Consider the following 26,760-nt stretch of genomic DNA (forward strand, 5'->3'; position numbering starts at 1 on the left):
GAGGCGCCACGGGGCGCTATTTCCAATAGATATCTTGTGCTTCGCTACTTGACACACCTTTATAACACTGTTCGATCAGGGTAAAATCAATACTTCTGGCGCCTGCCCATTGTATAAAATTGAGATGGATTCCTTTTGGATTTGTAACTGAAGAACGCTTAGATCGGTTTGTCTCTTATTCAAAAGGTGCTTTGCTGGGTGTTATTAAGACGGCAACGTAAATTGTACACGTCCATCGCTTTGTGTGCATGCACAGATATTTTCTGTGTCAGTTATAGTTAAAATAACTAAAATAGAATATTGCCCAATTTAAATCTCTCTCGGTTTATGCCGAAGGCCCATGAAATTTTTGATAATAAACTCAGTTAAACTCGCGCCAGTCTGGTTCTCATGGTGCAATAACCTCTGGTAGCATTGTTATTATCGCCATATAGAATTATTTCTTAAGCGATGACAGAAGCACTATCGAATATTGTTGTTTGACGGACTTTCGTCATTGCGCTAAAGAAGTTAACGACCTCTGACCTGTTTCGTTTGACATTCTGACGGTAATGACATTGAACAATGACTTACAGTGACGTTCGTAGGTTACGAACGTGATGGTACAAAAATTTCCTTGAGTGAAAAGTTTTAAATTTTCTTTTGATTGTCTTTAACTGAATAAACGAATTGTATCTTCACAATGAATAGCGAACTACCAGTCGAGGCAGAATTTCCAATAGGGAGCCTTCTACCCAAAAAGGAAACAGGTGCAATATCATTTTTAACCAAATACCCTTCTTACGATGGGAGAGGTATTGTTATTGCAATATTGGATTCAGGAATTGATCCTGGAGCACCTGGATTACAGGTAACACAGCATTAACTTATTTAAAATCTGGCCATTTCATCCAGCAACATAACAACCCTGGGAGAGTCTCAATAAGAACTTTTGTAGAAAATAAAATGGTTCAAGTTGTGTTCATTGTACTTAGCCCCAACATAGATAATATTTAACCCATGAAATGCTAGACACATTTTAAATTTACAGTTGGAGTTGTTTCACAACATTCTGAAAACTCAATGCATTTGCTGTTGAAGAAAATTATTGGCAAAATACAAGTTTTATTTTATGAAATATGAAAACATAGTAGTCAGTTTACAACATAAGTGGGTCAGTTCTAATTCTCAACCTGTATGGTATTCATTATTTTATAAAAACCATTAATATTTTTGTACCAAAAGCCCATATGTCAATAGGTGTCCTGGTTCCTATTCTGTCAATTATAATTCATCACAATTTGTAGATTTTGCTACAATCAATTTCTCAGTAATATTTTTGTCAGATAAGTATTTTTGCATACTCATAGTATATGTGATAATACTGATGGCAAATAGTAAATTACTTAATCCAGGACTTATGTTTATAATTCATTGTGTTCTGTTAGGTTTTTCTTAATGATCAGCCATTAAACTGATTGTAGACAAAGGAATCTAATAGTAAAATGTTGGACATAACACATTATCAGGTTGAGCAAGATTTTGCCTAATTAAAAACTTGCTTTGAAAATGTTTTTACAGATGTTACTTCTAATATTTTGCTATTTTACATTCATTAGGTTCCTAACCTGCCACTACTTAAGCATGGAAGTGGCAGATCGGGGAAAAGAAGGAGAATTTTTTCATTAGCTATTCATAATTAATATTGTATTAATAACTCGTAGCAAAAATGAGAATTCAATGCATTGTAGAAAACCTCCGATGGTAAAGTCAAAATTATTGAAAGATTTGACTGTAGTGGGTGTGGGGATGTTAATACTAGTACCATTGTCAAGCCTGAAGATGGATATATAATAGGGCTTACTGGTAGGAAATTAAAGGTAAGATAATCGATATTGTGGCGTTTTATTGTTCTGTCATGAATCTTCTCATTCCGGCCGATTTTTTTGATTAGTGGTCAAAATCTTAGGCAGAAGCAAAAATTAATGTAAAAAAGAATTCTCTACTATGCAGGATTATTCATCAAAGCGATACCCGACCCTTAAGTTGTAAACAAAGAGAAATAAAGAAAAAAAAGATTTATATAAAAGTTTGTTGTTATAGACAAAGTATTTTTTTGTTGGTATTCCGCTTGGCTGAACAATCCTTTTCTTAAATTGATAATAACTTGGACCTAACTTATAGATTCCAAATGATTGGACTAATCCGTCTGGATCGTATAGAATAGGTGTTAAAAATGCCTTTGATTTATATCCCGATAGATTAAAGGATAGGGTCAAGGCCGAATATAAAAAAAAGAAGTGGGACGAAGGCCAAAGGAGATTACTTAGTGACCTGAATCGTGATTTAGTAAAATTAGAAAATCAACAGAATAGTAATAATAATGAAAATCAGAAACTTGCAAAAGAGGACTGTGACGCGAAATTAGAAATAGTCAACAATTTAGACAAGAAATTCTGTGATTCTGGGCCAGTTTATGACTGCATTCTTTTTAATGATGGGTCGAAGTGGACGTGTTGTGTCAACACCGATGAAGACGACGACTTATCTAAATGTCCACTGTTAGGAGAATATAGTATTACCCACGAATATCTATCATTAACCAACGTGGATAATCTAAATTTTAGTTTTAATGTTCATGACGATGGAAATGTTCTTGAATTAGTGGGAGTGTGTTGTAAGTATTCGTATTCATAATAGCTATTATATAGAATTGGCCAGTTACATATGTAAATAATCTAAATGAAACAATCTCAAATCATCAAAATTTAAAAACTTAAAGACTTATTTCTTAGTTTTATTTCCAAGAATCATCTCTGACATCTAAAAAAAATTGAAATTCATTTTGGGTAATTTAAGTACGGTACATTACAATGAGCAATAAAATTTTCAATCTAGTTGCTTCAAAACTGGTTTGCCGTTTAATAAGTTTAATTTCCCTAACAATGAGGAACCAATAAAAAAATTTAATCTTGTAAGCAATTTTTATCAGAGCAAATTAGTTATATGCTGTTTTATTATGCTTTTAAGCAAGTCATGGCACCCACGTAGCCGCAATTGCTTCTGCATATTTCCCCGATTCTCCTGAACAGAATGGTGTTGCACCTGGCGCTCAAGTCATTTCCCTTACAATTGGAGATGGACGATTGGGGTCCATGGAAACCGGTACAGCATTAATTAGGGCCATGATAAAAATTATTGAACTTAAACAAAAAATGAATATTCATGTTATTAACATGAGCTATGGAGAGCATGCTCATTGGGTTGATACAGGGTAAGTATGGACCAAAATAATATATGCAGCTTGGTCAGCTTTACCTTTAAAACGTACAAAGATCTAAGTCATTTTCTTTTATCCAGGCGAATTGGAGAGTTAGCAAATGAAATTGTGAATAAGTATGGGGTAATTTGGGTGTCATCTGCCGGAAATAACGGCCCCGCATTGGGAACTATAAGTACCCCATCTGATATTAATGATGAACCGATTATCAGCGTCGGTGCGTATGTATCTCCTGAGATGATGATGGCTGAATATGCTATGAGGCAAAAATTACCAGGTATATATTTTACTAAGTTTCAGAATCATTTAAGTATATCTTTGTTCTATGCAGGTGCGCCATATACATGGTCTTCAAGAGGTCCTACAATAGATGGAGGTATGGGTGTTCATGTATGCGCTCCTGGAGGTGCAATAACATCAGTACCAAATTTTACTTTGCGCTATTCTCAACTTATGAACGGCACTTCAATGGCGTCTCCTAATTGTGCAGGCGCAATATGCCTCCTTCTTTCGGGAGCAGTGCATCAGAAAATCCCGTATTCACCATATTTAATTAGAAAATCGTTAGAAAACACTGCCAGCTTTATAGAGGGAATAGAAATTTTGGCCCAAGGCGCTGGTTTGATTCAAGTAGATAAGGCGTTTGACTATTTGGTTACATACTATAATATTCCGGAACGAAATGTGCGGTTTCAGTTGCAATGTGGATCATCGAATTCTAAAGGGATTTATTTGAGAACTAAAATGAATACTGATAAGCATACATTTAAAGTGAGCGTGGACCCGCGTTTTTTAAATGAAGATGATGTTCCGGCTGAAGCTAAGATTCAATTCAATATGAAACTAGTTCTTACATGTTCTAGCGATTATGTTGAGTTCCCTAAGCATTTAGATTTGTCCAACGTTGCCAGAATGTTTGCCATTCATATAGACACTTCTGCCACACCTGAAGGATTACACACAACGTTCGTGAATGCTTATGACTCTAGCTGTATAGCGAAAGGTCCGGTTTTCAAAATTCCAATAACCGTAATTCAGCCCAAAGAGGTCTCGCATTCAAAATTCACTATTAAATATACCGGAATACCCTTTAAACCGAATACAATTAAACGGCATTACTACGTAGTACCGAGTTCGGCAACTTGGGCCCTGCTGAAGCTTAATTCAAATGAAGACAACGGTCGTTTTGTAATTCACACAATGCAATGTCTACCGAGGCAACACTGTAAAGCTTTAGAAACTCTAAAGAACGTTCCTGTAAATTCAAAGACTGAAACTTGCATTAGTTTTGAAGTTAAGGAGGATATTGTGTTGGAAGTGGTTATTGCTAAATACTGGGCCAATACAGGAGATGCCACCTTGGATTACAGTATTGGTTTTTATGGAGTGAAACCAAATCAACCTTTCATTAATATGCATGCTGCCGATGGTATTCATACTGTGGAGGTTAAAACTTTGCAAGGTGAAGAGATTTCGGCGGCCATTTCTTTGAAGAATTCTGTGCAGATTTTGAAGTAAGGATTTTTTGTACTATTATGATATGTGCTTGTTTTAAAAGTACTCTAATTTTTCATTAAACCCTATAAACTCTGTTATAAGCTCCCAGTATTATAAAACAAGTTTTATCATTTTAGGCCTGCTGAGAGCAAAATTGCCCCACTGACAGCTCGTGACATTATTCCCCCTGGCCGCCAAATCTATGAATTAGTATTAACGTATACCTTCAGTATTACAAAAGCGTGTGAGGTAACACCCAATTTGGCATTGCTTAGTGATATGCTCTATGAATCGGAATACGAGTCCCAACTTTGGCTTCTTTTTGACTCAAATAAACAGCTTTTGGGCAGCGGAGATGCTTATCCATTGAAGGTAATTCAATTTTAATAGTTCAAGGAATTAAGTCTAATGAATTGTTTTAGTATACGGTAAAAGTTGAGAAGGGTGATTATGTGGTGAAATTGCAAGTGAGGCATGACAAAAAGGATTATTTAGAGAAAGTAACTGAAGCTCCGTTGCTATTACAACAAAAATTAGCAAACCCGATACCAATGGATGTATATTTATCATATTCTCAAGCACTTATTGGCGGGAAAAAAGCGGGAGTAACACATAATTCTAACCCACATACCGTCGTTCCGTTATATATAGCTCCTTTGTTACCTGACAAGTAAGTTTAAGTGATTAAGAGTGATGAATTTTTTTAACTGCTTTAATGTTGCTACTATGTTTTTCATTTAAGATTTCCGATAAAATCTAATAACCCAGCACACTACTTATCGGGTACAATAACTTACGCAAAAGATGAAGTTGGCAAAAAAGTAGACGCGTATCCAGTAAAATACTTCTTGCCAGATAACAGTAGTCCAAAGAAAGCTGGTATAAATGGAGGTACTAACAGTGCTTCGGACAGAACGAAGTTAGATGAATATAACGATAACTTAAGAGATTTAAATACGGTTTGGATTTCGAAATTAGGTATAAATGATAATGAATACTATCCGAATTGTTGTAATTAAGATTCTTCCTTTTATAGATAAAGAGGGGGGTGAAAAAGTCTTCGAAGAGCTTTTAAAATCTCATCCTAATCACTTCCCCATTTATTCATCATATCTTCAGTTAATCGATCCCTTAGACAAGAAAAGTTTACCTAACATAAAAAGAAAGCCTGTCGGCATTGAGGACGACTTAAACAAAGTCTTGAGTATTTGCCAAAAAGTTTTGGACGATATAAATGAAGAAGCGGTTTTAGCTTACATGTCGGTCAAAACAGATTTACGAACTGACGCTGCTAAACACAAAACGTGAGCGTATGTTTTATGAATTTAGTAAAGAAATTTTAAACGTTTTTTTCAGACAAATGGAGCAACAAAGAAATGTGTATTTGGAATGTTTAGCTAGGAAAGGAGTAGCGCTTTGCCGTCTAAGTTTGATAGAGTCTAAGGAAGAAGAGTATCAGCAAGATATAAATGATGTTTGGAAATCTGTTCTTAAATTTGTTGATCCGAGTGATGCTAAGGTAGCTGGAAGTTTAGTGCTTACTTTTTAGTCTTTGTAGAAACTTAAAAACTAATTTAGCATTAATTGCAACTAATACAAATTTATTTTCTTTTTTCACAGGTGATAACTTCACACGTGCTATATTTTGCAATTTGGCATTCCTTCCTAAAGCGTCATTACGGTCGATTGCTTAAATATCTTTTGAAGCTACAAGAAGACAAGCCGACAGAAGAACTGGAAAAAAAGATAGTTGAAATCTGCCAAGAGTTGAAGTGGACGCATATTGTTGACTATCTTTTGAGACAATTGCCGTCACGATTTCCTACGGCTTATAGACCATTTTAATATATTTTTTTTTACTAGCGCATGGTGATTGAAAACCCTCGCAGTAGTAGGCGTACCGTAAACACGAGGTCGTTGATTAAGCCATTTGCTATTTATAATCAAACATCTGACTGACAAGTGGTAACTGACGAACTTATTCAAGACGAGCTTGATACTACACAGAGTCTACTAGAGGTTTTTTTAATAATCATTCTTTATAATTATTATGTTAGATAGGATATATATATATATTTATATATATATACTTATCACCATTAACTAAGAAATATTATTTTTGTTTAATTAATGATAAATCATCCCAGCACGGGTTCTGAAGTTAGTTTAACATATTAATTTTCGTTTTGTGGCAATGAAGAAATCAAATATGTTTTCAGGTAAGACATAATTGTCAAGTATATAAAGCTGTTTATTTATATAATTTATAAAATATTAACTATAAATTTTACTGTTGTGAACGCCATCATTACTTTTATTTTCTTTCCCTTTTATCCCACCAGTTTCTCATCTAGTTTATTAGAAATATCGACTAGGATATTACGAGTTCGGAAAAATAGCTTTTCGTCGTAGGTGTGTTATAAAATCAAAGCATCTTAAAACATGAGACTAAGGAACGAAATATTTAAACATCTTTTTCTATTTCTACCTATGTAGAACTAGCTGACACTAATTCAGATTACCTGCTTGGATTAGAGAACAGTTCTTATGATGTAATTTTCCTTTACCCACTGTTTTGGAAATACCTATATTTTTTAAGAATAAATTAATCATAATCCCAGGTGATAAGTCAGAAATGAAGAGAATATTTTAATCACTGATAGGTGAATTCAAAACAGATGACGCGGGCGAAATTGGGTGAATCTGACGAAGAGTCTGATCACTTTATTCCCATCTGTAAGAAACAATTTTAATCTATATTCACCCTCAATAATAATTCTCTCGATATATACTCCATTTTACTGCATACATAAATATTTTTAAATTCGTCTCGTGTTCATCTCGCTATTCATAATTTCATCAAGGAGATGGAGTATGGGGAAAATGAATAAAAGACGATCCATATTTTTCTATTAAGTAGTTTAGTAACTCCATTCAGTCTTTTAAAATAACATATAGTAATACATTACCATTCATATTATTGCAGATGCAATCGGATATACATACAATACTATGGATAATATCGATGGATGCGTACATATAAACATAATATCCATTCGCCAAGCCATACTTTACATACATACATTTATTATTTACAATTCTTAATATGCAGATACTCAGAAGCAATTTTTGGCATAAAAATCCTATGTACACATTACTAAAATAAAAATCGTAAAAATTAAATTATTTTAGGCACAAATCAAATAAAAATAAAACATCTATATCTGAATGATATGCATACTTAAGTGTTTCAAAAAAATCATCATTATTTCAGTAAGGACGGTGACAGTATTCATAAGTGCCAACGACGTAAAATAAGTAATATTATATGAAATAGAGAAGCAGCATTCACATTTTTTGTTCCCTTAATTAAGAATTTCCACATATCTACGCTTAAAAATCAGAAATGGAACTAAACTAAGAAAGTCTTTTTTTATGAAAATACAGCGGGAATTCAACTGCTTCAATTAAACAAGATCACTGAATGTTTCTCAATTTATAAATTTATAGGAATGATGAAGGATATCAGGACTGTGAAATATGAATATGTGTTAATTATAGAATTGGCAAAAAATACATAACATGTAAACGGACAGTCCTGCTATGCTCTAATATATTCACACACAATTAAATTAGACATTAAGTATACAAATACACTCTCACTATTATACAGGAATGTGGTTGACAATTTCTTATATGCTACACGTCATTCATAGGAAACTATCTTTATTGGATGTAAAACTTATGAAAACTGAGAAAACGTTAATCATGGAATCATTGACATTTTTCTCATTTATGAGCATGTTACAACATGAATTGAACTATAATTAAAGCTGATGCTTTGAAAGCCTGCAAAAACAATACAAGTAAATACTTCGGATGGTACCGGGTGTCATTCTCAATTATTCTTAAAATAGAAACATTCAGTAATGAATAAAATTAAAGAATTTAAGGAATAGTCAAGCTCAGACTTATGAATGAGTAATTTGAATGAGAGGTTGAGACTTTTAGCTGCATATAAATTTCACGGTTTAATCAGTATTCAGGTAAGTCGTTTTAATATCGGAGTGCCTTCCTATTTTACCGTTTGTCGATCGGGGTGCAATCCAAATAACGATGGTTCTAGCTTATTTGGATTATGGCTTTATTTTATATGCAGCAACGAAACAGCATGTAAAGCTTCCATTAGTTTTCCAGAATTACAAAATCACACGACTAACGTTAATACGTCGTATTACATTTCCGTACAGAAAAGTGTCCCTTGACCGATTATTTTCAGACGATATTTTACATGAGGTATGTTACTAAATAGATCTGAGAATTGGGTGCTTGGACTAGTTAGAATATTTTGGGAATGCTGTGAAACTTGCAAAAAATGGTAGGTTTTTCGAATTTTCTGTAAGGAAACGCATATGCTGCTTGTCCACAATAAATTACACAGCCTTATGATACATACACAAAACACGTAGAAAAACCACCTGTGCATAGCCTGCATCATTTGCAATGGACGCACAAAAAAATTTAGTCTACTATTCTTTCATCGCATCACATTTTGCGGGTAATGTGAAAATATTGATGATGTATCACTAGTTTACCACAATTAATTTACAATGTATGTATGCTTATGTTTAAATTACAATGTTCTGTACAAAAATTGCATTCTTATGTAGTAATAAAACTATAAAATATTCCAAAACAAATAAGTTTATAAAAGCTGGGAAGGTTAGGTAAAATTTAAATAAATATTACAAAAATTAGAGTATATTACGATATTTACAAATTATCATTTAAAAACCCAAAAATATGGTAACTAAAGCAAGTCTAACTCAAGGGCTGGATATGTTCTTGAAGTTTTCGTATGGAATAATGAAGTCATGTACAGAAAGTAGGCTCTAAATTATCTTTTTGGTCCATTAAAAAAGAAGCATTCGCATGTATAGATTTTTGACATTAAATGATTGAAAGGTCGCAAGTAATCTACACCCTGGTGCTTCCTCGTTTCGGAAGACAATCATGAATGATTGCATTCTATTGATGTACCTTAATTCTACTGAATTAATTGATTATATGACATCGACATCAATATCGATACACTCTCAGCACAAGAAATAAGATACTCGAAGAACCAAATGGGTACGTTTTAAATCCATTGTTTTCAAACATGACACGCTTTGAAAAAAGATATAGTAGAAGTAGGGTACAAATGTTCAACTAAAGTATAAAAATATTATAAACTGTATAAAGATTTAATAATAATTATACACATATCAAAAAGCACTGTTAAACTTGATATTTCAGTTATCGATAGTATGGACTAAGGCTGAAACAATCAGCACAACAAAGCATAAGTCTAGTATTGTTATCATAAAAATATAGTACATTCATTTTTGGGGACACACCCACTCAATCTACGAGAGGCACTTCGAGTTACTTGAGTGAGTATCGACCCCTCATATACACTGAACAATTATAATTGCACAACAGCAATTTCGTAACACACAAAGAAGTAATAGTCCGTAGGGATATGTATTACTTAGTCCTTCCCCTTCTGTCACACCACTTGCCATTTTTATTTTTTGCCCCATTTTTTTAAAGTGTTTATTGTGTAACCCCAATTTGTGTTTTTTTTTTGTTGCTACTAATGAGAAGTTCCTTTTTTTTTATTTTTATAAAAGATGTGAAGATGGGAAACTTTTTGCGAAAATAAAGACAAGAAACCCTAAATGTTTATACGAACAGTAGTTCAGCTAAATTGATTTTTGAATTTTGCTTTGTATTTCTATAGCCATCATTGCCTTCTTGCCTCAGTCAAATAAAAACGCACTTAGTATGTTATTGTGGAATTAAACGTTTTGAGGTGCAAGCAGATACCTACAGTCTGTTTATCTTTGGGATAAACAAGATCAAACTATTAGTAAGTGTACTATTCACCACGAAGCTAGCCGCTGATTGGTCTTCTCCGGTGGGTGACGTATCATTTCATCGAGTTGCAATCAGTTTTGTTTTCGTTGTTTTTGCATATACCCACATACAGTACATCTCATGAAATTAGTGATATGAAGAAGTATGTTTCAGTACTTGTACATTTATAGTAAATAAAAACCGAAAAAAAACAAGTGGGGATAAACATATTTGTCAAACTGTACGTTTACTGCTATGGTCAGACCGAGTTGCGCAATGTTGCCGGCTTGTTTGCTTTTCTTACAAAAAAAAACACGATTGTCGATATTGTATTTGCAATTGTTTTTCACCGACTCGGTTACTGTTCTGCACAATAAGAAGGGGTCCGATTTGAATGTTCAACTTAGTGTTGGATTTTGTTTTCATTTCCTTTGAATAAATGTTCATTGGTTTTTCATTTATTTCTACAGTTATATTTTGTTTCATGTTTAAAAGTAGTATCTATTTTCTCATTCAATTTTGACTAGAAACATTATTTGAAATAAGTTCGATAGCAAATTTTAAACAACCATCGAGCAACCTGGCTGTGTAAAAGCAAGCCGGCAACAATGCAAAGCTTGAGCTGGCCATGACGGTGTATGCGCGGACAGGTATGCTCCTTCGTATTATTAGTGTCGTGAAATGCACTGTGTGTATATTTCATTAATTATTATTTATCTTATATGATATTTGTTAATCTTACATAGTTCAGCGTTCAATGGATTAAATTATTTTAGCAATAAGCTTACATATTGTCTTTCATTAATTTTAAAGGAGCCTAAGTGCGGACCTGTTTAATAGTTTTGTCGTGAGTGTTGAGTACGTTTATTATGATCCTGTCCATCTTGAAAATAAATAGACTTTAGTTACTTGCAAGACCATCGCCCTTCAAGTAATAAGGGTAAAACTCAAGGAACTGACATATACTCTATATTATTGTTGATATTTAGGTGAAAAGATAATGACCGTAGCATGGATATATCTTCCCAAAACGTTTAGTTCCAAATTTGAAAAAATTTGGTTACGAATAATTGTAAATGTTTGATTTTTATTGTAAAACTCAATTTTGTGCACAAAGCCTCTTTATCAAATTCCATTTCCAATATGTCTCACCACAACTACTTGATTTGATTAATCCAAGGCACTTATCAATTGAGCGTTTTTCCTAGGGAATGATTTCTATTGATTCCTGCTAGCCCGCTAACAAAAAAAATCCTAATTTTCAAATAATACGATGATTCCAACAATGAAGCACAATGAATAACCCCCTGCAATTGGGCGGATGACCGTGTCGAACTCTCTTATGCCTGTCTATTTATAATGTATTTAATGTATGCTTACCACCAAAGCTTCAATGGCAAGTGGTCAACATGAAGACAGGGGACTAATTTGGCGTATAACATTTATCAGCAAGCTAACTCCTGAAGTGCAGGTGACAGGGGCGGGGCTGATGGTCTCATCAGGTCAACACCGTCATCTGTGCTGTGATGAATGGGCAAAGTGTCATCTGATGAGCACATCAAATCGAGCTCTGCTGACTGGCACGTCAGGTCAGGCCAATATCATGGTTGTCCTGCCTCGTTCATTATGTTATGTGCTTGTTCCAGCTTTAGAGCCAGGCGCTGCTTCTGCGAGAACTCGTCTTCTTCTAGAGTAACGGTCAATTGTTCGTTGTACTTCATGGCATAATTGTAGAGCTCGTGAAGGGCGCAGTTGGTGTTGAATTCTGTCGTATGAAGCTGAAATAAAAATAGAATGTTTTGAGGATATAATCCTGATTGCAAAACAATGTTACAATGGTGATCTTAGTAAGTGGGAACTTTTTCCATTTGCGAATAAGAACTACTGTAGTATAATTGGAATTGATATGGCGAAGAAGAGTTGAAAAAACAAGTTCAACTCGTAGAAAAGTTGGAATAAGTCCTATTATAAACACTGTCGCTTTTTAGTACTTTTTAATGTTCGTTTAGAGGGTGCGAATGTCCTTAATTTGGAGTGTTGCGCACTATCAGGGGGCAATTAGACCATATCATGGTCCAATTTAAAAAACATTAATTTTGATGGACAGCTCTTTCCCCCTAGATTTTGAAATCGACACGTTGAGCTGTTTACTAAGTTATTTGAAAATTACATATACATGACGACGGTAATCCTGCTCAGTCCTATATGGAAAAAATCTAGACAATTTTTGGAGTTAGTAAACCTAAATGGTTTTACTCCGGTATATAAACATACTCGTTTCATTGTCTTTAGTGATTTTCCGATAATAGGGCCAGTAACAGGGCAATATACTGATCTTTTGATTTTGCAGTTGTGCAAGTGGTTTATTGGTGTAAGTTTTTATTGCGAAAACTACTGCAACTTCCCTAATGAATGATTTCATGGAAACTACATCCATTAAACTTTTATCCAGATCTTGACTAGGACGACTTCACTTTTCTTGTAGCGTTATCGCATTTTATGTTCTGTAAACTCCCAGGGGGAGACAAAGTCCCTTTTCACTTCCCGCATATGTACTAAATAAATCTCGAAATTATGGTACAATTTTTTATTTTGACGCATATCGAATCCACTTCTGAATAAAGTTTCCTAGTCTAAATTGATAGATTAACCCTTTGTAGTTAAAGGATCTTAATTTGTACTTACTCTTGAATCTTCGGCTAACATGGCATTCATATCTTGATCTGAGATCGCCGGCATCATTTTGATGTCCGAGTAGTATCGCTCAACCCATTCTTTGTAGCATGGAATGTCCTTGGCGTACAGAAGCTTAGAACTAGGGGAATCTTTACCTAGAAAGAGAATCATGTTTTAACGAGGAGTGTCTTAGAAAATGGCCAAATACGAACCTAATCTATGGTCTGAAGTAGAACACGAATCCATAAAAGTTTGAGCAACTACAGACAGACAAGCGTCCACTATATTCGATTTATGGATGTCAAATACAAAATTGGGGTTTTTAATTAAATTAACCCAAAATCTAAGGGGTAATGAATTGCTTTTCCACGTGTGCACCACCTCAGGGTCTGAGATTCCGTGTTGTAGTGCTTGGTCATCGAGGAAATCAAACATGTATTTAATGGCAAGGGGTAGAGCAGATCCGCGATGAGCAGTACTAAATATGGTTTCGAAGAGATCATCGACGAATTTTTGCAAAGTTCCCTTCGTCGCGAGAAGCCTTGTTAGGTATATTTCTGACACCATCTTGTTACCCCTTTCTCCTTCCTTCTGGTTATCGTTGTCATGATGCTTGACTAAGTGCCATACTTTCAGCCCTTGGTCATGGTCATGATTCAAAGGGCTGGTGGCTCTACTTAGAGGGGGACTTACTGAACTAAGCTTGCTTAAATTAAGAGTCTCGTATTTGTGAGCTTTATCATTCTTGTCAGAGAAAATACTTAAATTGTATATTGAACTTTGCTTTGATACTAAATTTAGATAACCGCCATCAGGTACTTTATAATGCTGAAGGGTATTTCTTCTCTTCCATTCGCCTTCCACTTTGGTTGTGGTGTCTTCATCGTGTAATATCAGTCTCCCAGAAGTTCCAGTGCGCCATTCTAGAATTGAAGTAGATGTCACCTATAAATTTCTGGCATACTCAAGAAGATTACCTAAGTCGAGATCTTCCTTTCTCGGGCGCTGTGAGTACGGTGTTGCTCTGTATATAGTGTCCAGACATTTTTCCTTGACTTGGCTAATGGCATCGCAGTCAAGGACTTTTACAGGAACATTTTCTGTGTTAATGTCTAAACCACCCACGAATGCTTGCTGAGATATTGATACATATACAGTCTGAAATAATCATAAGACAAATTAATGAGAACCGGTCTTGCGATTAATGAGAAAAACTTACCATTGGTCTAAAATCTATTGATTGTCGGATAAGCTTTTCCTCGCTCAAAGAGTATCTTGCTTCTGAGGTAATGCCGTCTACAGGTCCTTTGTCGACCTGTTGCTTTACTGCTCGAAAGAGCATAAACAATGGTTCCCCTGCACATTCTCTCAAAAACTTATATAGCAGAAAAGTAAACCATGCGCTTAGCATTTTCTCAGCTACGCTTTCAGTCCTCCTCAGGAGAAGCTTGGGGTGGCTTTTCCCTTCCATACATTTCTCTATAAGTTCTGCCAGCAGAGTTTTCAAAATATCTGTACAATATTCCATTTTGCTCTGTAGGGTGACCATAATCAGACTCGCCACATTAACTCTATCCCTCATAGAGAAATATCGATTGCTCTCTAGGGTTCTTATGAACAAGAGCAAAAACGTCTTGTTCATTATCAGTTGACCGAAAAGTCTAAGCCCCTTCTCCTTGCAAATAAGCTCTGGTCGCTCCCACTGAAGCACCACGTGATCGTCTTCATTTGGAAATAGAATTTTCATAGCGTAAGTCCTGTAATCCAAGAAGGGAATACCTCCGGATGTGAGGTCACTGGTCAGATCCGTCATTTCAGTCTGTAACTCTGCAAATGCCTCTTTACATTCCGCTGCTACTCGCAATTCTAGAATGTCCATTTGCTCTTGCATATTTTTGAGCACTCTGTTGCTTTCGGTTGATTTCCTCCTATATGCTATCAAAAATAGTATGAAGGACGTTAAGATAATAAATACGATGACTATAGCCGCATATATGGCTGGTTTCGTAAGAGCTCCGTTTAGGTTCTGAGGAGATGAATACGACAAGTGACCTATGTTGTATCGTAGAGAACCCCCGACTATCACAACGACTTCAGGCAAAGCTTCCCCATTAGTTTGGCCGGTGGGGTCCACCGCTGGAGGTTGCGCTTCAGGTGGTCTGCATGTTAATTGTTGGCGAGATAGTGATGTTACATTGCAATAACTTGTTCCGATTTTGACTTCCACGTCGGATTCTTGACAGGCTCTATCGATGTTTTGGCCCTAAAAATAATTAGAGAATAATATGATCTCTCCCAGTTCTCCGTTTCTTTGCTCTTTGTTATAATTATAAATTTCATACTCACATTTATATTCAAGTAATCTGACTTGTAGTATTTGACCTCCTTGTCAAATGGGTAGAAAGTGGGATTAGGATACAACAAGAACGGATTGAATTCCTTCTTGGATTGTGTTAAATTTTGTACTCCGGTAACATTATCCATACGAAAACCGTATTCCAGTTTTAATGGATTATCAGCATCTAGTTTGGAATCTTCCACTTCATCTATCACCGGGCTCATACAGGCCATGCTGGTGTTACTCAGCACAGTGCATTCCTGTAAAACACACATAAACAATTCCGAAGAAATTTTACATGAAGCACTTACGCTTATAAACATCTTCTGTTCATAGAACACATACATCTGAGGTTTTTGAATGTAAGCCAGATTTCTTCCTGTGACAGAGATTTTGATGCCTCCAGCAGGAATACCCTTAGGGAATTTAATTTGACCAGTTTGGACTCCGGATTCTGCAGATTCAATCACGGGGTCTTCCACGTATTCGAACATCATGCTGTCGAGGAATCTGTCTCCTTTGTCGAATTTCATTCTTAGCTTTTTCTTCGATGTTGTGACCGAGGCACTCGTAATGCATAAAGCTTGGTTTTGTTCCGTTCTGAAGGGGATTTGGTTACTCATTATAAGCACGGATTATGCAAGTGAAGTGATCTTGGAAAGTCGAGTCTTTCAATTTCAACAAACAGAATGCAATTGACCATAAAACAGCCCCAAATGGGGAAATGTAACGAGTTTTTTACTATTTGAGATGCATGAGTATGCAGGATGGATCAGTTTTTGGTCTTCCAGGTACAACAGATCTTGAATCAAGGTGAATCTGTGTGATGTATAGACACTATTTATTAGATATAGGATGTTGAAATTCTATTAGGTAATTTATGTGCATTTCTCTCACATCTCGAGCTCCGACAATTCTTGAGGCACCGTTTAACTGGAGACGCGAATTCGCTTTATGAGTCACGCTATTTCTGGGATGGGGCTATATTTTCCCGTCCCGAACTTTAAGAACTAGACAAAATATTACACTGTGGACATTAAAACCACCTCGACATGTCGATTTGTGCAGGTCATAAAACATCCCCACATTCTAAACTTGCGCCAAATATCTCCAAGACCGTGCTAGTTGCGAGAAAATTGGTTTGCAAGAGGGTGTTCTGATGACACGCTGAATTACCGATAGCATAAACTGATGACCCTGTATCTGACCTTTGTAAATACTTTTAAATAAGTGGTCAATAGCGAATTGCAAAAAAGACGGGAAATGGCGAAAGGGGTTTGGCAATGCTTTTCATAATGGCCTTAGGGCCACTTCAGAGAGGGAACCCCTATGGTACGTTTCGGATTTGGAGCAAATATCTCACGAACTGGAAGAGCTACGTGTAAAAAATAATCGCACCTTAATAATGGTCTAATAACTGTAAGAGACTCCTTATTTTACCCCGATTCAGCAGGCTAATTATTTGAAAAGCATATTTCGGTAATAAAGATAAACAACTACATTGTGCTAACGGCTAATGTGAGGTATCTAGTCGGTCGGATATTGACTGAAACTCAACAAAATTACCTGCTATTTTATATATAGAGAAAATAGGGGAGATAAATACGACAGGGGGAGATATACTCCTGAGATTAGGATATTTAGAATTTCCACATTTTATATTTCTTCGCCGCCTTCCTAGTCTGGTTAGTACAATATAGCTTTTAACGTAATGACTATATCCGGTAAAGCTTTTAAGCACTCAATTATTTGTAATAAAGCTTATCTGGGTTGCTAACTATTCATTATGCGTTAGCACATTACACTCAAACTTAGTTCGAAAACAATCTTAGATATTTCTTATAGTCGCAATATTTATCGGTTTAATGCTCCATTTAATCTCGATTTTCCAAGTGCAGCTTAACTATCCGCTAATCGAAGTACCACTTACGAGACAATTTTGCACGGCAAATCCTCGAGGAATGCTTGAATGTTACTTCCAGCGTTCATGTACTCCCCTGTAATCTGGAGAGCTGTGCCTCCAGACTTTGGTCCATATCTTGGAGAAATTCCGGTGATCGATGGATCCACGAATCTGTAGTGAGTCTTGGACTCTCCTCTGTAGTCTTCCACTTTAACCGTTACGGGCCCCTGGCGTGGCTCTTTGGTTCCAGGGCCATCGACGATGCAAACGATTTGCTTTGTTTTGATGTACAAGTGCTCGTAGGGCTGGCAGTTAATGCCGGCGATGCTCACTCCTGTGTAAATATCCACAAACGTTTTTCCCAGATTGATTCCTTGTATCGTGATATTTGTCCCTCCCTCCCATGGGCCCAATTCCGGACTAAAAGACGTCACCTCTGGGTTTGGACATGTTTGACTTCGATTCAACCACACAGCAGAGCCTCGCTCGCATTGTTCTTTTACTTCGCATCTGTCCGAACTTTGGCACCACCCGCACTCATACTTCTCGGACAAAGCGAGGCAAATTCCGCAATTATCGGCCATATCATGACAACGATATATCACAACTAAAAGGTAAATCAAATTTAAATATCGGAACTTGGGGTCACCGACGAGGAGAGCTTACTGTGTATATTGTCCGGGTTGTCTAAAGGTTTCGAACTGCCCCAAATAACAGCAAATGTGGCAGTTATATTCGGGGCTCTTGAGGAGTAAGAAAACTCCATGGAGTCACAATATATGGTGTCCCCTAGCAGCTGGGCATTCACACTAGTGACTCTTCCCTCGATGTTAAATTGGCAGACGAACCTAGTCTGTACAATGAATTGTCCAATTATATGGACTTTTACTTTAATCGCTTTCTTGATGCCCGAAGCGACGAGAATTTCCGGGCTGTTGCCTACAGTGGAATTGATGGTGGGGCAGAAGGCCGGCCCTGATCTGTAGCTCGGGCCAGCTCTCTGAAAGATTCACGATATCTTAAAATTCGGAAAGTCGACAGGAGTTAGGTATACTCACACTAACGCCAGTAACTAAAATATCATTGCGGCAATTTTCGGCAGTATCATGGGTACATCTATGACCATCTACGCACCAATCACAGGGAAAGGAAGACGAAACGCACTGAGTACAGGAACTATAAGTATTGCAATCAAAAAATGTAAAATTTGTTGCTACAAAGTCTGGCCCTGAAGTCATTCTCACTGAAAGCTTTGCGGTAAAGTGATCTGAAAGTAAGAAATGGGAAGTTGTAGTGTGGAGAATCACCATTTCTCTAGTTAAGCCAGACATGCCTCACGAGTCGGCTTAAAAAATGTTTATTCATGAGCTTTCAAATTCTATGTTATTTTCAGCTTGAAGCTAAAACAAATACCGTGCGTGGCTGTAAAGTGTACCCTCCACATTTTAACGCATTATTATGCTTTATTAAATAGGATAAAAATGCTATATTTTGATGCTCTTTTATTTTTTTAAATGTCGCTTGTATCATCAGTAGCACAAAATGGCCGATTTTTAAAAATTAAAACGTGGGTCACGTAACACCACGAATTAAAGGTCTTCCAAATCTACATTTAATAATATATTGCGGTTAAAAATCTAAGAAATTGGTTTGTTTTCGATTTTGTGTTCACAAACAGTCTTTGGTTATTATTATTATATATATATATATATATATATATATATATATATATATATATATATACAGGGTTATTCACGCTATACGGCTCGGAATATTGTGGCCAAAATACGAGGTTTTCTAAAAATTTTTCTTTTGGGTTATATGGGGATCTATTATGGCTACTTTTTAAAATTATTTTCATATTATACAGGGTGTCCCAAAAGTGCTAAAAGTATCAAAGTTGTGTTTTTTTAAATGGAACCCCTTGTATATTGTTGCATTTTTGGATTCTCCGATCAAAATAAATGTGTGTTTTAATAAGGTTTACAATACTTAGCACTTACGGTTTTTGAAATAATTTAAATTTTGTAAAAATTTGGCCTAATTTTCATGTTTTAACCACTTAAGCAGTATTTAAGTTATGTAAGCGTAATTTACAGTGTAGTGTAATAATGGATCATACTTTATATCCCAATCATGAAAAACTTGCCAGCTTATACAGGGTGTGCAAAAATTAAAACTATTCAAATGAGGACTTTAAGTGGCTATAACTGGATTAATTTAAATGCAATGCCATATTTTTTAACTTACCAGGATATGTAGTTTTTAAATACCCATCAAATGGTACTAGGGTGTTCATAGCTAAGTCTTTGCGTTTTTGCAGAATGCACTAAATAATGGCTCCTTGCGCCATTTGGCGTCTTTTAGTTCAAAGCTCTAAATCACATATCAAGTATAACATAAAACGGAAACAGAATATTTATTACAGATGTTCGAAATGTCGACCGTCCATTTCCAAACACTTACAAATTCTTTTTTCAAAACCACCGCTAATTCTGGACAACATTTGCGGAGTAACAGTTTCAAACGCGTCTCTTATACGTGTTTTCATATCCTGTGGAGTTGTTGGAGGCGTATTGTAGACAATTCCTTTTATGTATCCCCACAAAAAAAAATCTAGTGGAGTTAAGTCCGGGGATCTGGGGGGCCAATTTTGAAATCCGTTTCTTCCTATCTACCTGTTTTTAAAGTTGGCATTTAAAAATTGCCGAACCTCGCGATGATACCCACCAGTTTCACGCGACACTTCTTGTCTCGTGAAACTGGTGCAATAATCTCTCAAAAACGGCTGGCTTAGGATGTTTTCTTTCGGGAAATCTTTGAGCATAAACTCGAGAAGCCAATAAACAATTCTTATCACATTCTCCAAGAATAAAAATCATGTCAATACGCTCTTCTTTTGGATAAATCTTCATTTTGACTATTTGCACTCGTTATAACACACACGCCTTAATCGGTAAAAACTAAAATGATCTTGACATTAGAGAGGATTTTTAGAGTAATAGAGAGTTTATGGGATTCGGGGTAGCTTAAATACCCAATCAGGGGATCGGTACCCATTAACAGGGTCAATCCACAGTTGGTAACTTTTTAAATCCTTAAACCGTATCTTGAGACAAAGGCAAAAATTGAGAATTTACGGGGAATTGCAGCTGTAAAGATTTTGACCAAATATAGATGAATTTAGACCTTTGTCTTGATAAGGATAAAAGAGTGAAAGTTCCTTTATGCAGGGCAACCCTTACAGGAAGAAAATGGGTTCCCAACATATGGTCATCACGGACATGATCGGACGGATTGCATAGGCATAGGCGTAGCCTGAGGGTACATTACACACTCTAGAAAAAAAGTACCTTTGCAGACTAAACTAAAAAATAAACTAAATTAACTATCTGATATTTTGAAATATCATAGGCAACTAGATACATTGGAACTTTGAACTAAAAGACGCCAAATGGCGCAAGGAGCCATTATTTAGTGCATTCTGCAAAAACGCGAAGACTTAGCTATGAACACCCTAGTACCATTTGATGGGTATTTAAAAACTACATATCCTGGTAAGTTAAAAAATATGGCATTGCATTTAAATTAATCCAGTTATAGCCACTTAAAGTCCTCATTTGAATAGTTTTAATTTTTGCACACCCTGTATAAGCTGGCAAGTTTTTCATGATTGGGATATAAAGTATGATCCATTATTACACTACACTGTAAATTACGCTTACATAACTTAAATACTGCTTAAGTGGTTAAAACATGAAAATTAGGCCAAATTTTTACAAAATTTAAATTATTTCAAAAACCGTAAGTGCTAGGTATTGTAAACCTTATTAAAACACACATTTATTTTGATCGGAGAATCCAAAAATGCAACAATATACAAGGGGTTCCATTTAAAAAAACACAACTTTGATACTTTTAGCACTTTTGGGACACCCTGTATAATATGAAAATAATTTTAAAAAGTAGCCATAATAGATCCCCATATAACCCAAAAGAAAAATTTTTAGAAAACCTCGTATTTTGGCCACAATATTCCGAGCCGTATAGCGTGAATAACCCTGTATATATATATATATAATATCAAAAATCGTTACACCTTCCTATACCTAAATGTACAAGTTTTCTTCGAAAAATAAGATTTAAGAAAAGGTAGCAAAATTGTTTTTTGATTAGTCATATGTTTATCTCTTATTTCGAGTAATAAAATATGGGGTGTTCTATTTAAATTAAGCAAGTTATTTCCTTTCAAAAAGAATGCAATTTTCATGTTATTTTTTGGACGCACTGTATGAGATATTTCTATTTTAATAATTCTGGCATAAAATACGTCTCATATCTAAAGTTTGGTATGAATTTCGATTTACTCCAGTTTAAACTTCCTTCAAAACAAAGTTTTTAAAATCGCATGATTTTTAAAAAAAAACTTAATTATTTTGAAATCCTTAAGATTTAGGACAAGTAAACCTTAATGAAACTTACATTTATTTTTCTCAAGAAATCTAAAACGATATTAATATATGGGGTGTCCTATTTAAAAAAACATAACTTTGATATTTTTCACTTATTTAGAACACCCTGTATAAAACGAAAACAATTTTAGAATGTACCCATAATCGAGTTCTATATAACGCAAAAAAAAAGAAATTCAAAATATTAAATTGTTTAGCCGTAATCTCCCGATACCACACTAAATGACCACCCTGTATATTAATTATTTATTTTCATTCATCTTATTATTCTTTTTTTTTGTAACCAAAGACCGTGAGCATAAAATCGAAAACAAACCAATTTCCTATGAATAAACAAGTTTTTCATTGTTTACGTATGTAATATTTAACTGAGTTTATGTTGAATTTTTTCCCAAATTTATACCTGTATTTTTATCAAAAACTGATCGATAGATTTCGAATCGCAATACACCATTGAATTCAGTTTTGAAAAACCTTTCATATTTAGGGTGTCACTTGACCCCACGTTTCAGTTTCAAGAAATCGGCCATTTTGCACTACCGCTGACGTAAGCAATATTTAAAACTTCACAAGATGTATTTTTTGTTCTATTTAATGGTGCTGTTGAATCTTGAATAAATAATAATTTGCTAGGAAGTTAACAGGTGGGAGCGTAGAATTTAGAGCCGCACGGTATTTCCGTGAATATCTAATACTTACGTTGGCCCGAAGGTATTGACGGCAACAAATCCGTTCTCGGGGTAGTACAATTCACCCCTGAACCCTTTCTTGTCGCGTTGGTAACTAAGGTCTTATCTAAGGCAGTGAAGGCGCAAAGAAAATGCCCACTGAGGCTTGGTAAATTGTCTATTACCAGGTCCAACTGGAAAATGGAAAAATCGTTATGCAATCTTGCCGGTTTCTCAACAAATAAATAGTTACTGTTCTGGCTGTAGTCCTTTGAAGTTGATTGGGAATCACAGAAGTAATGGTGGTGCATCGACCACTCTTGTAACTTATCCAGTAGAGAGGATCTTTCGCAGCATCCTGGCAATCGGATCTAAGGCTACATCTGGAAGAATGAAGAACACACATGTAGTAATCTCTTAGAAAAAACCACAAACAAAGGAATATTTTGCGTAATTGCACCTAAATAATAAAAGTTGGAAGGAAGTTTTAAGGAAATTGCACATGTTAAAAGGTCAATCTTGGTGGACACTTTTACGATACATCATGCTCTTTCACATAGTGGACTAGGAACAGTCCAGTTTTATGTTCCCAATATTAAACCTCCAAAGAAGGTTCATCGCATGTCAGAAGGGTTCAAGTTCTCGAGGAGGTCACGCATAAAAGGAATTTCTCTTCGCTTTTAATTGAGTTAACAGTGAAAAACGGGATGAATACCGCAGAGAGACACAAAATGTTATCGGCTACTACTACGTTATTGTAAATCCGCGGAAAGTGGCGGATGAGAACTTCCTTTGTTCGCACATAGAAAAGTTACCTTAAAAAGAAAAAAATCCAAGCAGCAACTCTCCACACTATAGAACAAAGTTTTGGGGTTGAACTGCAGAATACTGAGAGATACATTTTGTGTGTACAGACTTCTTTAACATATTTGTTGTTACGGCCTTTTTGGGCAACAAAATCGCCATATAAGAGGTCTATTACTAGTGAGTACCGGCCATACAAAAGGGGGAGGGGGGAGGTAGCGTGCCGGCATAGACCTGGCAAAAGGGCGGTGGACTTTCCTGGTTGGCGGTTTTTCTCGGGGGTAAGGGGGCGGTGATTAAAAATTTCGCCCAGGGCCCCAGGCTTGTTAAGGCCGGCCCTGTTAATGGAGATAAGTGCTTTAGCCCTACGGTCATGTCGCAATATTTCAGGCAAAAAATCATAGTCTTGCCACCGCCAAGGCATTTTTCAGGGCGATACAATCAAGACGGAACGGAGTTTTATATTTGAATTTCATTGTTTGTCCCAGCAGGTAAATTAAAGATTGCCCCCATGTATCTTCTTCTGTGTTAGAAATTCCATTATTTCAAGCAAAAAATCATATTCTTGCCACTGACAAGGTATTTTTCAGGACGATATAAACGAGACCGAACAGTTTTACGTTTGGAATTCGGGCTTTGTATCAGGCGGGAAATTAAAGATAGCTATCCCATGTATCTTTTTTGAATTAGAAATGCCGTTATTTCGGGCCAAAAATTATATTCTTGCCACTGCCATTTTTCAGAGTGATAAAATGAAGTTCTAAAAAATTAAAGATAATTTATTTAGTGATATTAAAGATACAAATACTGCTACAAATATATCGTTGAATATCGAGATATATTTTCCAAATATTTGTATTGTGTTTATGTATCTTTTTTTGTGATTTTATCTTTAAAATAGCGCTATTTTCTCGCGTATATTTTGTTGATGTTTTTATAGAATATGACATCACGTTCCTAAAAAAATCAATTTTTTATTTTGATTTTGGGTGTTGTTATACGGGTAATTTGAGACTATCTGTGAACACGGGAAAAATTAAGCCAACTTCAAAAATCTCATAAAATTCGACAATAAACATGTTTCCTCCACAGTTTCCAAGTATTATGTGATGTTCGGATTTCCATGTTCACCTGTTTACAATCCTGCAAATGTCCAATTAAAAAGAGATTTTCTGTTAAGCAGTTTTTTACAAACTGAAAAATGTGTTGACAAAAAAAGGGTATGGATCATGGGCAGAAATCCATAAATCAAGCTTCGTCCAGTCAGAGTTGGGTCACTCTACGCTGGACATTTTACGTGAGTAATAGAGAAGATCGAAAGAACGAAAAATGATGGCCAACGTTAATGAAATTCTGAAAATTTGCAAAATCTGTAGATTCATCATTGCGCATGGCTACAAGTTTCAGCGAGTACGCGGCGTGGAAATGCGTCGTAAAGATCTTTCCCCTAGGGGTTAATTTTCCGCATCTTACTATCAAACGAACGGTAATTGCAAAGGAAAACAGGATGACCCAATCAAGACGTTTTATTTATCACCTCCACAGGCAATAAATTATCACTTCTTTCCCAGTTCAGGTGAGTTCAGGTCAGTCTCGACTAACCCTTCGGGTTTTCTCTTCCGTTCCTATTTTTGGTCTTCCTGAAAATGCCCCGAGCTTTGGTTATTTTAACTTGAAGTTTTGACTTGTTGAAGTATTTAACTTGAGTTTTTAGGTTTTGCTCAAGTAAACTGATCGAAATGACCATGTGATGAAGAAGGCGTGAATTTGTTACAGAAAATCCATAAAAGCTGGAAACGCGGAAACCCCGAAGTAACCTGAACTAACCACCGGGGAAAATTCGAAGTGAATTAATCAGTGAGCCCAAAACAGCTTTTATAAAGTATTCTGTTTTGGAAACCGGAATGAAAAATGCATTTTTCAATATTCGACCTGACTATTTTCTCTGAGAAACTCTGATAATTTTGGGCCAAATTCGCTTTCGGGTCAAAATTTCGACAATATAAATCCGATTCTTTTTCGAGAAATTTTCGTTATTTTGCTACGATGCGTATAGTAACGATTTTCCAGAAAAAGCAAAAGCCCTTAATAAGGGCAGCAATATCGAGTAATATGCTTATTTTTGTCAGCACATCCATTACGTCTCGGTAAAAGCTCCATTCCTTCCATGCGTGCCTTACAACTCTTTCCGCAAAACAAACTGCCTGACAACTGTTTTAAGAGTTTGAGTTATGTCTCGTATTTGTGCCGCTGGCAAAGGAACTTTTTAAATTAAATTTGGTGTCAAATAATCCAGTTAAAAGTTTTCCGGCTTGAAAGGAGGCTTTTTAAATCCTAATAAATACCGTCCAAAATGAGAATCAATAACCAGGATAGATATTAAAGAGCTTCCACCTTTACAAAAGCCTGTTTACTTGCTGCGAACCCGGTTCCACTTAAACTGGGAAATTATTGCTCGTGCGATAAAATGAAAATTTGCTCCTCCAGGGTCGGATCTAAAACGGATTAAAGAGGGGTCGATTGATGCGAAGTCAACAATAAACAATAACCCAATCAATACCATCGGACTTATCAGAAAACGAAACACGCAATTTCTATTATTTACGATTTCAGTTTTATTGGCTCCTTTGAAAGAGCGAGACTTACTTGTTTTCTAAAGAACACCATCCGCAGTAAGGGTCTTTTACGCCCAAGCAATCCATGCAGTTTCTGTAGACCGCGCACTCTTGCACTTTCACTTTGGAAACCTGAAACGAGAAAAACGAGAAAAAATTATTAAAATTTTCAGGAATTGTTAAACGGTTAATACGTTATAGAGCCAGTCCCGCATTGGCTTATTTTCAAGTCAGAAAAAGGAAATATTACGTTGCTCTTGTGGCACGCTCTGAGTTATAAAGAATGATATCCTTCTATTGTATGTGGAACAGAACTAACATAATACACGTGCATTATTTGAAAATTTAAATGAAAAATGGTGAAGAAAGCGAATTTGAAGAACCTCATGAATAATTCAACTTTGGATTCATATAATTTGAGCTAAGCACGGTTTCAAGTCGGCGTAAGTATGAAAGTTGTAAGGACAGAAACTAGGAAATCGGGGCATAGAACTTCCGAATTAAATGAAAGTTTGTCGAATATACCACCTGTTTCTTATAGAAATGGTCTCATGCTATTCGTATGAAACAATTATCGACTTTTCCGAAATGCTCCCTTTAAAGTGGTGTTCACACTACGCCGGATTG

The 26,760-nt window shown here is 35.7% G+C and overlaps 2 protein-coding genes across 3 annotated transcripts in view; one reads left to right on the forward strand and one right to left on the reverse strand.

Moving 5' to 3' along the window:
* Positions 1 to 51: 51 nt before the first annotated feature.
* On the forward strand, positions 52 to 7,061 carry TppII (Tripeptidyl-peptidase II). Of its 2 annotated transcripts, XM_066301816.1 has the most exons (12): positions 53 to 850; positions 1,731 to 1,859; positions 2,164 to 2,656; positions 3,010 to 3,253; positions 3,340 to 3,536; positions 3,591 to 4,773; positions 4,894 to 5,128; positions 5,179 to 5,426; positions 5,499 to 5,734; positions 5,793 to 6,060; positions 6,113 to 6,275; positions 6,377 to 7,061. In XM_066301816.1, exons 1-12 carry the CDS (start codon positions 683 to 685, stop codon positions 6,599 to 6,601), a joined length of 3,789 nt encoding a protein of 1,262 aa, XP_066157913.1. In that variant the 5' UTR covers positions 53 to 682; the 3' UTR covers positions 6,602 to 7,061. The 2 variants fall into 2 exon arrangements, with proteins under 2 accessions (XP_066157912.1, XP_066157913.1); XM_066301815.1 differs by having other exon boundaries at positions 52 to 850; positions 3,340 to 4,773.
* A 597-nt stretch (positions 7,062 to 7,658) lies between these two features.
* The window catches only part of PlexA (plexin A), a 142,567-nt gene continuing 123,465 nt past the window's right edge, over positions 7,659 to 26,760 (reverse strand). The window contains exons 5-17 of the mRNA XM_066302837.1: positions 26,165 to 26,265; positions 22,968 to 23,097; positions 22,746 to 22,908; positions 18,633 to 18,841; positions 18,241 to 18,574; positions 17,602 to 18,181; positions 15,983 to 16,271; positions 15,680 to 15,931; positions 14,553 to 15,596; positions 14,311 to 14,491; positions 13,546 to 14,256; positions 13,343 to 13,488; positions 7,659 to 12,435 (exon numbers count right to left, since the gene is read on the reverse strand). Of these exons, the coding sequence (XP_066158934.1) occupies positions 12,259 to 12,435; positions 13,343 to 13,488; positions 13,546 to 14,256; positions 14,311 to 14,491; positions 14,553 to 15,596; positions 15,680 to 15,931; positions 15,983 to 16,271; positions 17,602 to 18,181; positions 18,241 to 18,574; positions 18,633 to 18,841; positions 22,746 to 22,908; positions 22,968 to 23,097; positions 26,165 to 26,265 (4,317 nt within the window). The 3' untranslated portion in view covers positions 7,659 to 12,258. The remainder of the gene's footprint in view (positions 12,436 to 13,342; positions 13,489 to 13,545; positions 14,257 to 14,310; positions 14,492 to 14,552; positions 15,597 to 15,679; positions 15,932 to 15,982; positions 16,272 to 17,601; positions 18,182 to 18,240; positions 18,575 to 18,632; positions 18,842 to 22,745; positions 22,909 to 22,967; positions 23,098 to 26,164; positions 26,266 to 26,760) is intronic.

This window comes from Euwallacea fornicatus, chromosome 3 (genome assembly GCF_040115645.1).
Source record: "Euwallacea fornicatus isolate EFF26 chromosome 3, ASM4011564v1, whole genome shotgun sequence".
Lineage (NCBI taxonomy): Eukaryota > Metazoa > Arthropoda > Insecta > Coleoptera > Curculionidae > Euwallacea > Euwallacea fornicatus.